At 39.7% G+C, this 13,478-nt stretch overlaps 1 protein-coding gene across 1 annotated transcript in view; it reads right to left on the reverse strand.

Annotated features, from left to right (window-relative positions):
- Nucleotides 1–13,478, reverse strand: part of LOC104598261 (ER membrane protein complex subunit-like protein) — a 37,364-nt gene that overhangs the window by 14,043 nt on the left and 9,843 nt on the right. Inside the window, exon 4 of the mRNA XM_010260220.3 lies at nt 11,820–11,867. Within this exon, the coding sequence (XP_010258522.1) occupies nt 11,820–11,867 (48 nt within the window). The remainder of the gene's footprint in view (nt 1–11,819; nt 11,868–13,478) is intronic.

The following is a 13,478-nucleotide window of genomic DNA, read 5'->3' on the forward strand; positions in this document are numbered from 1 at the left end:
TAACATGAAACTTTATTAATGATATGAAACTATGTGAAACTTTAGGTACAAAGGGGGTAGGTAAAATGTCTTAACTCCCCACCAACAGAATACAATGGAAAAAAGTCAAAAGTTAGCCCAAAAGAAAGATTCCCTATTCACCCCTTGCTTGGCTAACCCATCAGCAAATGAATTAGCAGTCCTCTTCACCCAGCTATAATGCAGCACAATCTCCCTACTCAGCCATTTGAAATTTTTCTTCTCATTGTTAGAACTCCACAGGCCATTGTCTTCTTCCTTTAGCCACCAAATCACCACCTCCGAGTCACCTTCAAGGACCAATCAGTTTTATGAACCCAAAGGGACGAGGGGACCAAGAAGGACTACGAGTCCTCTTACATAGGGCAGAGGAAGGTATCTCTTTCCAATTTCTTACCAAATCAGCCACAGAATAGCCTGAGAACAGCTCCACAGTTTTCAGCCAATGGGCTACCCTTAAAAGAATTAGATCTAATAAGTTTTCTAGGGTTCTTTCCTTGTCTGAATATATTCGCGAGTTTCTTTCTTCCCATAGTGACCAACACATTGCTGCCCTGATGCTTCTCCACATAATCTTCCCTCTCTTCTTCGGCCATCTGAAAAAAGAAGAGAACAAGCTTTGGACGCTCCCAAGGGGAATCTAAATACACCCAAAGAGGGAAAAAACCCACTCCCATACTGTTTTAGCAACCGAACAAGTAACCATAAGGTGGTAACCAGTTTCCCCATCAGCTTTACAGAGAGTACACCTAGTAGGAAGTAAACAAGAATTAGGTCTCTTTTTTTTTTAAGTAGATCATTTGTGTTAATTCTTTCCAGGAAAGTTTCCCAACAAAAACTACCAACCTGAGGAGGAATGGGCCTACTACAAATTTTGTTAACCGGGAAGGACAACCCAATAAGATCAGAAGGTTGAGTTAATGTCTCAAAAAACGAAGCACAAGAGAAAATATGATGTAGCCCAAGTCTGTATCCCTAATTGCCCTTCTCAGACCTAGGTTCCACCCAAAACCAGAAGGAGAGTTTGAAGGGCATAAGAAGGATGATATGGGTTCATTTTTCAAATCTGAAAGAGCATACAAAGAAGGAAATTGGTCCATCAAAGGTGATCCCCAACCCAATGTTGTTCCCAAAATTTTATTCTATTACCGGAGTTAAGACCATATCTGATCCAAGGGGAGAAGATTGGAAACAATTTATAAATGGCTTTCCAAGGAGAGGCAGTTGTAGCCCTTGCCAAAATTCCAGGTCCCAACCATTGTCTTCCAACCCATGTATGCTAGCCACAATCTTTGTCCACAATTTGTCTCTTTCCAATGGAAATCTCCATAACCATTTCCCTAACAATGCCATGTTCCTTTTCCTAATATTCCCAATCCCAAGACCTCCTAGCTTTTTACATCTAGTTACCAACTCCCATCTCACCCTATGGTCCCGCTTTTCCTCTCCAGGCTCCCACAAGAAGTTCCTCATGAATCTTTCCAAAATGTTAGACACCTTTGTGGAGATCTTAAATACTGATAGGAAGTAAATAGGTAGGTTAGCTAGGGTTGACCTAATCAAAGTAACTCCCCCCCCCCAAGGAAAGATAATTTTTCCTCCAAGAAGCAAGCCTTTTTTCAAATCTCTCCACCACCGGGTTCCAAAAGCTTACTTTCTTAGGGTTATCTCCCAAGGGGAGGCCTAAGTCATCGGCCAGTCCGAGGTTGCACAACCTAACATGCCTGCATATTCACTTAACTCCCTCTCCTTCAAATTCACACCCACCATTACAATGTAAAATCAGCAGAAAACCTTCTTTGGACCCATGTAGAAGCTTTCTTTTTTATCAGTAAGATAAGTTGCTCAAATGACCATGCAACTTCACCAGTGCTAGTGTATTACGGGCAGTGAACTGAAGAGCATTTGGAAGGAGCACTTACCAGAAGAAGAGGGTGGCATATAAATCTTCCTCTCTGGGTTCACAACATGGGTGCTTACTGGGAGGTGAAAGTATGAAAAGGTGTACTGTTCAAGGATGCTGTGAGGAACCTTGTTTTTTTTTTTTTTGATAATTGTGCTGTGAGGAACCTTGTTGGGTGACAACAATAAGCTATCAAAGAGGACTTTCTACATTGAAACTGATCTCGAAGGAATAGGCTTCCAGAAGGCATTCTTCCAAGGTTGTCATATTGGTGGATATAAGGACAAAAAGTAAATGGTGAAAGAGAACTGAAAGATTGGGCAAGGGAAACATGGCTACCATTGTCAGGGTTGAAGGTTAAGCATTTAATACATGATTTATTCTTTTTGGGGGGTGACCTAGTTTGACAGGAAAACTTGGGGATAGTGGCATATGCAAGCCTATACAAATACCAATTAATATCATTGTAGATACTATTTTTATACAACCAATAAAGTACAAGTTAACAATAAAAAATACATGACATATTATTGTTTATGTTGCCTCTAGAGCTGATGCTGACTGTCTTTTTGGCAAAACCAGTATGGTTAATGGAAGGAATAAGGTTGCAATTGGAAAACTGGACTATAGGGGCTGATTGCTCTTCCTACGAGTTGGAGTCCAGAAAAGTGGCTCAGGAAGTGCATATCTGATGGATATGGTCTACCATTGATGCTGTGGATCCCTAAGAAAACTGAGGTCATTTTCCTATATATAGAAAAGCAAAGCAGTCCACGTCAGCATGCTTCTCCTTTCTCCCTTCCCCCTTCCTGCTTCCTCCTTAAGTCCTCTCCCTTCCTCCATTCCCCCTTCCCAGCCTTCCCATTAAGCCAAGTCATCATGGCTTTAGCCTATCCTATTAGGCCACATCATCCTTCCTCTCAAAATTTCAAATTGTAGAGGAAACCAAAATCAAACCATGATGTAGTTGGGAATTGCCAAATACTATGGTATTGCTTCCCTGCTTTTTTGAATAAGGTGTCTTCCATTCGAAGACCTTTCCTACACCCTGTTTCTTCCTTTTCCAATATCATTCTGATAGCAAATTTTTCTTTTCCTTCCTCTTCCAGTAGCAATCAAACTTGAACAAGTTAGCAATCTTCCCATTAGCAAGGTTGGTACCACCAACTCTCCTTAATCTGTAATAATCTGTAAATTAACAGACCATTTCTACTGATAATCCGTAAAGGTCTATAACATAATCTGTAAATTAACAGAATTTCTGCAGATAATCCGTAAAGGTCTATAACATAATCTTTACACAGTCATTTTTTTTTTTGTAAAGGTCTCTAACATAATCTTTTTTCCCACATCTTGCAGTGATACATTTTCAAGTTTCCTTCCTGTTAGCAAGGTCTCTAACATAAGCAGTAAAGGTTATGGTTTCAATTCATCCATCTCAGCATATGCATTTCTGCCACACTCATTTTTTGAACATGTTTCTTGGCTGCCCAAAACTCCATTCCATACAGCATAGTTGGCTGTACAACTGTTTTATAGAATTTTCCTTTTAACTTGAGTGGTATTTACCCATCACATAACTCTAGATGCACCTCGCCATTTTGCCCATCCTGCTCTAATTCTATGGGCAACATCCTCCTCAACTCTCTCTTGTTATGAATTAGTAAACCAAGGTAATGGAAAAAGAAAATCAATTTAAGTATGTAAAAGAAATAGAGATGGAAAAACATGACAGTTTAGAGCTGTTAGATTATAATAACATAAAATTTCTTAAAATAAAAAATAAAGTACAAGAAAGGTGATCAGAAGTCACCGAGAGAAGAAAACAACCCCCAAAACAAACCATCACAACCTTACTTTTTTTATTTTGAAAAGTAAAAAGAAAAATTCATTGAGAAAAAAGGAAAACCGATTACAACCAACATAGGGGTGCTAAGATAACATCCAACCAAATTACAAAAGGATAACAAAAACAAACAAGCATAATGAAAACAAGAGACCCCCCCCCCCCCAATGCAAATGTATCTAGTCTTCAGCTTCAAACATCTTGTCATAGCCATCGCCATCCTGTTCCACACCTTTCCTCCTTCCCCTATTATGTTCTTCTTCATTCTCTCTTCCCTTTGGCTTTTTTTTAGATGCTTCAAAAGCCCTACTAGCGAACTCCTCACCACCCCAATAATAGCCCTAAGCTCTTGCCAGTTCTAACATCCCTATTGACCAGACTCTTAATCTCCACTTTACCTCCCTCCTCCTTTCCATCTTGTTGAGACCTAGCGAAACAACTCCACCAACTCAACCTCCCTCCTTTTTCCCTGACCCTAGCCTAACCTCCAAACCTTCCTTTGTTGAAGTCAACATTTTCTCCCCTGCTACAACTTGAAGCTCCTCCCCCCTCCATCACCCTTCTTCTTTGAATCTTTATCTCTTAATCTCTTCCTCTTATAGACTCTCTTATATTTATTGGAAGGACCAGCCCCAATCAATCCATCTTTTAGTCTTAAAAAAACCTTTGACATGTGGACAAAATGAGACTTGCTTATTTCTCTAGCTTTCTCCACCACTTCTAGAGATTCAACGTCTCCTTGTTCACATTTCTTCTCTAACCTAAATCGACTCCAAGCCTACCAACTGAAACTTCAAACTTTTGAACACCCTCACACCCGGATGACGAACCAAATTCCCCTTCCTTGTCTGAATCCTCTACATAGCAATTAACATTCGGTCAATTATCATCACCCCCTTCACAACCATCTTTTCCTATCTTTCCTTCCTTGCCCTCACCTTCCCACCTTATTATTTCCTTTTGTTCTTCCCCCGAGCCCACCTCCCTTCCCTCCTTCTGACCTTCTAAACAAGCAGCCACTTGGTCCTCCACATTCAGACTCCATGATTGAGATGCATTAGGAAAGAGGTTCACCACGAAATCACCAAAAGAAATGAACTTACCTGCTTGCTAATCAGGCCTTGTCCTCTCCTTCCTTCTACCGCACTATTCCCCTAGATCAAGCTTATCCTTGTATCTACCACAATGCCCCCCTCCTTATGATCTGCATGAACATTTTCAACTCTCAAACTTGAGAACAACTTTCCAAATTTCTCAGAATGAATCATAAGCCCAAATCCTCGAATCCGCTTAAACTTTCTCTTGCTCAAGACCCTTAGCTTGAGGCAATGTATCTTAGAGGTCTCCCCAACTCTATTAGTGAGATTGACTCTTGAAACACGATCCACACTCGAACCTCCAACACTTCTTCCAGTCCGAAATGCCTCTTTTGTCTTCTGATTTTTCAAAAACCTCCTTTTCTTTATTCATCCCAAGTCCCAACCCTCTCCTCCTCTTTCTCTTCTTCCACATGCCCCAAAGATTTAGCCTCTCCCCTAGCACCACCATCTTTTAATAAGAGAAAACCCACCTTTATTACATCCCCACTTAACTTTGCATGGGCCCCACCACTTTCAATTCTTTTTGGAACTCTACGATCATTATAATCAATGTAACCCATAGAAAGTCCCCAACCAAACCATTAAAAATTTCAATTCCAAAAATACCCTCATCTTCAACCTCACACCCTCTTCAACCTGACTGTTTGCCTTCCCTCCAAGATCATCAGAATGCAAACAGGCCTTCTTAGCCTCCTCACTCCACAACTTCATATTTTCAATCCATCTCACCAGGTATGAACCTTCATCAACCAGCCTTAAATCGAAGATTTCACCAGCAAATTGAAGGGAAATGGAAGTAGGAACAAGATGAATCTCCTCGACTTCAATTAAAATGCGAGCAGCAATCAAATTTCTCCAAGAATTTGTTCTAGGATCAATAAATCTGAACTTTCTGCATGCATCCCCCATGACCTCAAAGGTTTGAAAACTCCATGCATGCAAATGAATCCCAAACACATAAATCCACACCATGATTTTTTTGGATCAGCAAATCCACACCATGTTTAAAGGACCCACATCCCTGATTGCTCCAACTAAAGGATTCCACCTTCCAATTCTAAGGTCAGGAGAATGAAACTTATCTTGTTCTCTCCTCAAGACATTGCTTGCCTCCTTCTCGCTTTTGAAAGTGAATAAGAAGAAGCCAGCATTCAGCCTTCTGATATGAAAAAGGCTTCACAGGCTGCCATTCAGTAATGGCCCACTCTTTTTTTTGATCGATAGTAATGGCCCACTCTTCAATCTTCTTCGATCGAATTTACAAAACAACCAACCAGGCTTCTATCCAGGAGTCTAAGTTGATCTCTAATCTCTCCATCTGGATTCATAGTCACTTCCTTTATTTGCGAGTGGACATTACTTCTATTCAAGCCTGACTCAATGCAGCATTCTTTCTGCAATCTATTCAACTTTTGCATTCTACACGAACCAACAAGGGATCTGCAATCTACTCAACCTTACAACCAAGTCCCAATACCAAACCCCAAAACAAAAAACTTAAAACCATCCAAACATCCCCAACAAACTTAACCAAAAAGCCCCACCACAGGACATAACTGTTCTGCCTCGTCAGAGGTTATTACAAGAACCTCCTTACTTCTCTTCAGAACTTTTTTGGATTTCTTGACCTTTTTGGTAGGTCCAATCCCATATCAATTTTCCTTCAGCCTAGCGAAAACTTTAGATACTTGTATAACTCGATATTTTTGTACCTTTTGAAATGTCTTAGTCTTACTGCATTAGGAAACCTCTTCAAATACTCCACCCTCCATCACTTTAGCAATTGGAATTGGCATTGATCCTTTCCAATTCCAAAACTGCATTCCTCTAAAAAATTTAAATTCCATTCTACTTTCTTCTGCAATAGCCCCCACCACTCCAAATTTAACTCGATATTTTTGTACCTTTTGAAATGTCTTAGTCTTACTGCATTAGGAAACCTCTTCAAATACTCCACCCTCCATCACTTTAGCAATTGGAATTGGCATTGATCCTTTCCAATTCCAAAACTGCATTCCTCTCAAAAATTTAAATTCCATTCTACTTTCTTCTGCAATAGCCCCCACCACTCCAAATTTAACTCGATATTTTTGTACCTTTTGAAATGTCTTAGTCTTACTGCATTAGGAAACCTCTTCAAATACTCCACCCTCCATCACTTTAGCAATTGGAATTGGCATTGATCCTTTCCAATTCCAAAACTGCATTCCTCTCAAAAATTTAAATTCCATTCTACTTTCTTCTGCAATAGCCCCCACCACTCCAAATGATTTTATTCTTTCTTCAACTCCTCTGCTTCTAAGTTAAAATCTCCTACCTCCTTAACCAAATTATCCTGTTTCCCTTCCCTCTCCTCCAACTCTTCACCCCCCCTCCCAAAGGGCAGCCCTAGGATCTTACTTACATCCACCTCTTTATTCACCACTTCCTCTAAATCAAACTCTTTCTGAACTTTTTGTGTTTCATCTATTATCATCTCCCCTGTCTTCTTCCCCTTCCCCCCAAAGATTCCTCATCCCCACCAATGTCAATGGGTTTAGTTCTGTACTTCTTTCTCCTGTTATAAACATTTGCCTTTCCAATGTCATCTCTGCTCAGCTCTTTCTCCTTAACTCTCCTCTGTCACTGTTGGGGTCACTTCCCACCTCTCTCCTACCCTCTCTTGGTCTTCTAGATTGTTATTTTTCACTTCAATTTCCCTGCCCTACCCTTCCTCCTTACAACCTCCTCTCAGGCTCAACCTCCTGATCCACCTCTAAAGCATCTCCGCTGGTTTCCTGCAAACTATCATGGATTACTCCTACTTCAATCTCTATTTCCACTAAACTTACCCCTTCCCCTCCCGCTGAAGCCTCCTCTCCCTCCTCCTGCCCCCTTCTCTTCGTCTCTTCGATTCACAATTTTATCAGCACCCACCTTGTCTTCACCATTTTCATCATTCTGCTAACTCAGAGTTATTGTATCTTCGGCAACTTTATCCGCACAGCTTGGTCTGTCTCCACCTCTATCAAAACTTTGAATTGCCGCATTTTTCTTGATGCTCAAGTCTGAGAGGCTAATGCTTCCATCTGCAACATTTTTCTTACACAAGCTGGCCTTTTCTCCATCTTCAAATCATACTTTTCCTTCTCCTTTTTGCCCCTGCCATCACGGATGTATCTTTTAATACACCACAAATATTCCTCTTCTTATTTAAAACCCTTGTTTCATTCCTCATCTTATTTAAAAACATTCAGCCCATTCGTTTTAACTTGACCTTTTATACCTTGACCCTTTATAACCTTATTTATTTGATCATCCCTACATCCCCCACGTGCCCACCAACTGCTCAGTCCAATGTCATTTGTTGGTCTATGGACCAGCTCCCCCTTACCAAATTTAAAACTTGTCCCCATTTTTATCCCCTTTACCCTCTTCCAAAATTACCTCCTTGCCCTTCCTTTTCAACACATCATCTTCCTTCCCATTCTGCCCCTTCCCCACGATGCTTCATCTCCCTTTCCTCTAGACCTTTCATCTTCTCTATCACCTCACTCCCACCATCACTGCCCTGAAACTCCTGCATCGTCATTGATCTAATGCCAATGGTTGGATCTTTACCTTCTATTACCAGCCTGATTTCAAAGACATTGACCAGCAAAAAACAGTTCCGGCTTCAATGGTATTGGTATCACCTGCACATCCTGTCTCTACCAGTTTCCATGTGACTAGAGATCACCCCACCTATTGTGAAAATCATATTTCCTAAATTTTCTACAAGCATCCGCAATTGTCTTGAAGGTCTGTACACAACAGGCATGAAAAGGAATCCTGTAAAAATTGATCCATAGAAAACTTTTGCCCGAAGTATTCCTCACTTGACCGACCAGGGATACCATCATCCTGATTCTCTCTTTTTTTTTTTATTAGCAATGCAGAAAATTTTATTAAATACTTGAGAAAAGTGAAAAAAGAGTAATGACAAGATGTTGTTAGATCTGAAATCCCTTTGCATCAATGGAACCCCATCATCCTATTACAATTGAACCCAATACAAATGTTGTCCATGGACTCCTTGCTTAGTTAAGCCATCCGCCAAATCATTAGCGGATGTTCTTGCCCATCTTGCTTGAGTGTTCATATTCTTAGTTCTGGTATCTGTATCTTCCTATCACTTCTCCCTTCAAAACATCTTCTGCATCTTCTTTTCTTTAAACATAAAACAAATGTAAACCAAATTAAGGTCTTCACACCCTCTGCAATCCATTATCTCTCCATCATTCCAAAGCCCAATCACCAACATCTTTCTCATTTGGGTCTGATTGAATCTTCCCACTAAACATGCCTCTAACAACTCTAATCTTCCTTCAATATTAACAACATCTATCATGACCATGCTTGAAATCACCATCTTCCACCTTCAGATTACATGGAGAGTTGGTCTTTTCTCCTTTGTCACACTTTGAGGTAATGCTGACCATATTGTGGTGTATCATGTTTGTTTTAATAAAATGAGTCAACAAATTAAAATATGTTGAGCATGTTGTGAAGTGCCCACCTAGCATCTTTAGACACTGAGGTGCCTGTCTTGTCACCTAGACATGTGCCTAATAGGCTGAGTGAGCATCTTTCTTAAAATACTTAAGGTAATGCAATCAGGAGATCCCAAATGTCACCTAACAGGAAAGAGAATAGTAAATCAAGAAGAAAATAGGAAGAAGAAATAGAGAAAACACCAAGATATAATGTTGTTTGGCTCGGTAGCCTACATCCACGGGATTTTACTAGAGGTCAAGATTGTGAAGAACAAGGAAGAAGGGGGAGAAATACAAATGGGGGTGGAAAGATAGAACATGAAGAAGTGATACTTGATACTAATGTTATATGCATTGGAACGTTAGAAACCTAAATTTGGGGAGGTGAAGAATTATTGCTAGTGTGAACAAAGGGACTGTGCATAGAGTAAAGTTCTATATTATTATTGTAGGAAAGCAGTATAGTATCATACGCTTATTTATGTTTCTTTTTTCTTTATGGCCCAAAGGGGCAAAACAATAATTGTGCATGTAAACTCTTCTGATAGTATTTTAGACCCTTTGGGGATCGGGGTCGACAGATTTTGTTATTTTTATTCTCTTCTCTTTCTCTTTACATTAGCTGGTTGAAACCCTAGAATACTCCTATCTCTCTAGGTTATGATGGTAACAAGGCAAGGTTGAAGATGGATAGTAAGGAATTTCAATCTCTTTGTGTTTGGATTCAAGGACTGTTGAATATCACATTTCCCTCTCAAGAAAGGAATTCACGTTGGGTTCAGACAAAGAGGCTTTGGAAGGGGATTGAACCTTGCTTTTTCAATTTGTTTTGGTAGAAGATTTTTTTAAATAAATAAAAAATAAAATATATTAAGTTGTAGAGAGAGAAAGAGAATACAATACAGGTGATAAGGAAACACCCAAAAAGTAGAACCAAAGCCCCAACCCAAACCCTCCTTTATTCTTTGGACTGACACTCCCCATAGCCAAAGAAACATAAACAAAAAATCCCAAGCTGAGAAAAACCCACAAACACCCAGAAAATTACTCACCCACCATTCATGAACAACTAGCTCCCTGGCTACCCACCCTTCCAGCCTTAACCCCTGAAAACAAAACCCTATACCCAAAGACATAGACTCCCAAAAAATCCCATAGCCAAAGAAACATAAACAAAAAATCCCAAGCTGAGAAAAACCCACAAACACCCAGAAAATTACTCACCCACCATTCATGAACAACTAGCTCCCTGGCTACCCACCCTTCCAACCTTAACCCCTGAAAACAAGACCCTATACCCAAAGACATAGACTCCCAAAAAATAAAATAAAACAAAACAAAAAAACTACTCAGCCTTTGTGTCCCCTTTGTGTCTGACTGTTCATCAACTCTAGTGACCATAGTCAAATCCTCTCTTTTTCTCTTGTTCACTCTTTTTGTTTTCTTTCCCTTCTTATTCAGCCTGATCCCAAATACCCCCCCCCCCCCAATCTAGAAAAACCTTTCGAGACTTGCACGGTCTGACTGTTTTTCTGGCTTCTAAACCTTCTTACTGCATTGGATCTTATAGGCCCGTGTCGATATTTAGAACCTTGCCTAGCATCAACCCCATCCATTTTCAGATTGAGTTTCTCCTTGCCCTTCAAAGCCCCACACAATTTTTCTTCCAACTCTTTAAACTTTTCCATGCAAATTCTCCCCTCCAATTAAAAAAAAAAGTATTTCACTCACCTCTGCCTCTGTATTCACCACCATCTCCAAATCTATTGAGCTTCCAACTCCATGTGTTTCATCAATAATGATTTCATCCTTCTCAAATTCATCCCTAAATTTTTTTCTTCAATTTTTGGACAGCATCTGGCCCGTCAGTCTAACCATACAAGGAGTCCAAACTTTCTGAAATTCAAGGGAACAGACTGAACATTTTCTCAAAAATAAAAGGGGGACAGATTGAATAGTCCACCTTTGATCTTGTCCATTTTTCACTCTTTGAAACTGAGCTCCTAAGAGTCTAAATCACCCATATATGGGGTTTGATTCCATGCTGGCTGATCTGAAATAGATCTCTTATGTAGGGAATACTACCTCAGTAACAACACATTATTTGGAGGCTAGGAAGTCTTCTTTTTTCTGAAAATATACAGTTTTGTGCTATCAGCATACACAATGTGTGATAAAATTTCTCTGATGTTGGGGTCAATCATAGAGGTACATGTTACTATTAAACCAGTACCTTTAATTTCTCAATATCAACAACAAACATCCTTCAGTTGTCTAACTGAATGGTATGCTGGAAAAATGCCTACTTTAGCTCATACTGTAAAAGTTTGTATAGCCAACATAAATGCATATTTTAGAACACTAGAAATTATAGGAGTGAGATAACAGCATTTTAAAGTCCAATAAATAGGACTGGAATCACTGGATTGGAGAATTACCATGTGAATGACAAAATGCTCATCCAGACCTTCGCGTGGAAGACACCTCTGAAATGAAACATACTACATGTTTAGCATTATGTAGAAACCAGTCCAATAAAATGTATTTCTATTTTCTACAGTTCTCAAAAATTCAATATATTCATGTTGTATGTATACAATTTCAAAATCCAAGATTGGTAGAAGGCATCAGACTCTACAAGACAGAAAATTAGGATCTGGAGACTTGGCAGATAAACTTGAATTTTCATGCCTTAGCTTTTAATGGTATATTTTGTCTTATAGAAATAATTGAATAAACTTTTGGTACAACAATGTAAATGTTGAAGGCTTGAATTATAAAAACAACACTACACAATTGATTATAACAATGTTTTGAAAATGGAACCAGCTCATCCAGTTAAACTAGGTTCATCCGGAACTAGATCCCTTTCCAGATAATTGAAAACCAGGAAATTGAACCACCAAGTTGAAATGGAAGGCCAGAACCAGGGCCCTGGTTTGTGAGGTCTGGTTTTCAAAATATTGGCTGTACTAAATAATCAAGTAATACAAAATCACAATTCATGAAAGAACTTTTGCAATTATTTTGTAAAGGCTACCCACCAAGTTAATTGGCCTACTATTTTGTAAAGTTCTTTCAGGAAGGTTAAAGAAGGTTTTACCCGCAGTTATCTCACAAAACCAAGGTGCCTTTGTGGAAGGGAGAAAAATTGTGGACCAGATTCAAGTGGCTAATGAATGTGTAGCAGAGAATAAGAAAATAAAAGGGAAAAGGGTTTATTTGCAAGTTGGACTTAGAGAAGGCTTATGACTTGGTGGATTGGTCCTTCCTTCTAGAGATTAAGGAGAGAGTTGGTTTCAGGGAAAAATGGAGATTTTGGATTAAGGGTTGTTTAAGCTCAGTGTAGTATTCTATTTTGATCAATGGATCTTCTAGAGACTTCATCCCAGCCAAAAGAGGTTTGGGACAAGGTGACCCCTTATACCCTTTCCTCTTTCCTTGAATGCTGAAGTCCTAAGTAGAATGATCATAAAAGCGGACTTGGATAACCTAATCAGAGGCTGGAGAGTGGGAAGGGCTGAGGTGGTAGTTAACCATTTGCAATTTGCAGATGATATTATCTTGTTTTGTGATGATTTCAGCCTTGAATCCCTCGGAAGCCTAAAGACCCTTGTCATCTCTTTTGAGAATCTCTCCAAGTTAAGGATCAACCTGGGGAAGAGTTGTTTGGTGGGACTGAATATGCAAGAGGAAACCCTTAGAATAGCAGAGTTCTTAGGGTGTGGAGTACCTTGGTTTACCTTTGGGAGGAAATCCTAGATCTCAAAGCTTTTGGAAGCCTGTGCTAGAGAGGTTTACTAAAAAATTGGCTCTTTGGAAAAAGAAGCTACGTTTCTTTGGGTGGAAGGATAACCCTGATCAAAGCCACCTTAGCTTATCTTCCCATTTACTTTTTGTCCACTTTCCGCATCCCTACGAAAATAGCTAGGGAACTAGAAAAGTTGATGGGGTGTGGGAAGCAGGGGAGGGAAAGAAAGACCACTTGATGAAATGGGAACAGGTTAGTAAACCCAAAGAAAAGGGTGGGTTAGGAATAAGAAATTTCACCCAAAAGAATATAGCCCTCTTAGCGAAATGGCTGCGGAGGTTCCCTT

Source organism: Nelumbo nucifera, chromosome 7 (genome assembly GCF_055504915.1).
Source record: "Nelumbo nucifera cultivar China Antique chromosome 7, China Antique-T2T, whole genome shotgun sequence".
NCBI lineage: Eukaryota > Viridiplantae > Streptophyta > Magnoliopsida > Proteales > Nelumbonaceae > Nelumbo > Nelumbo nucifera.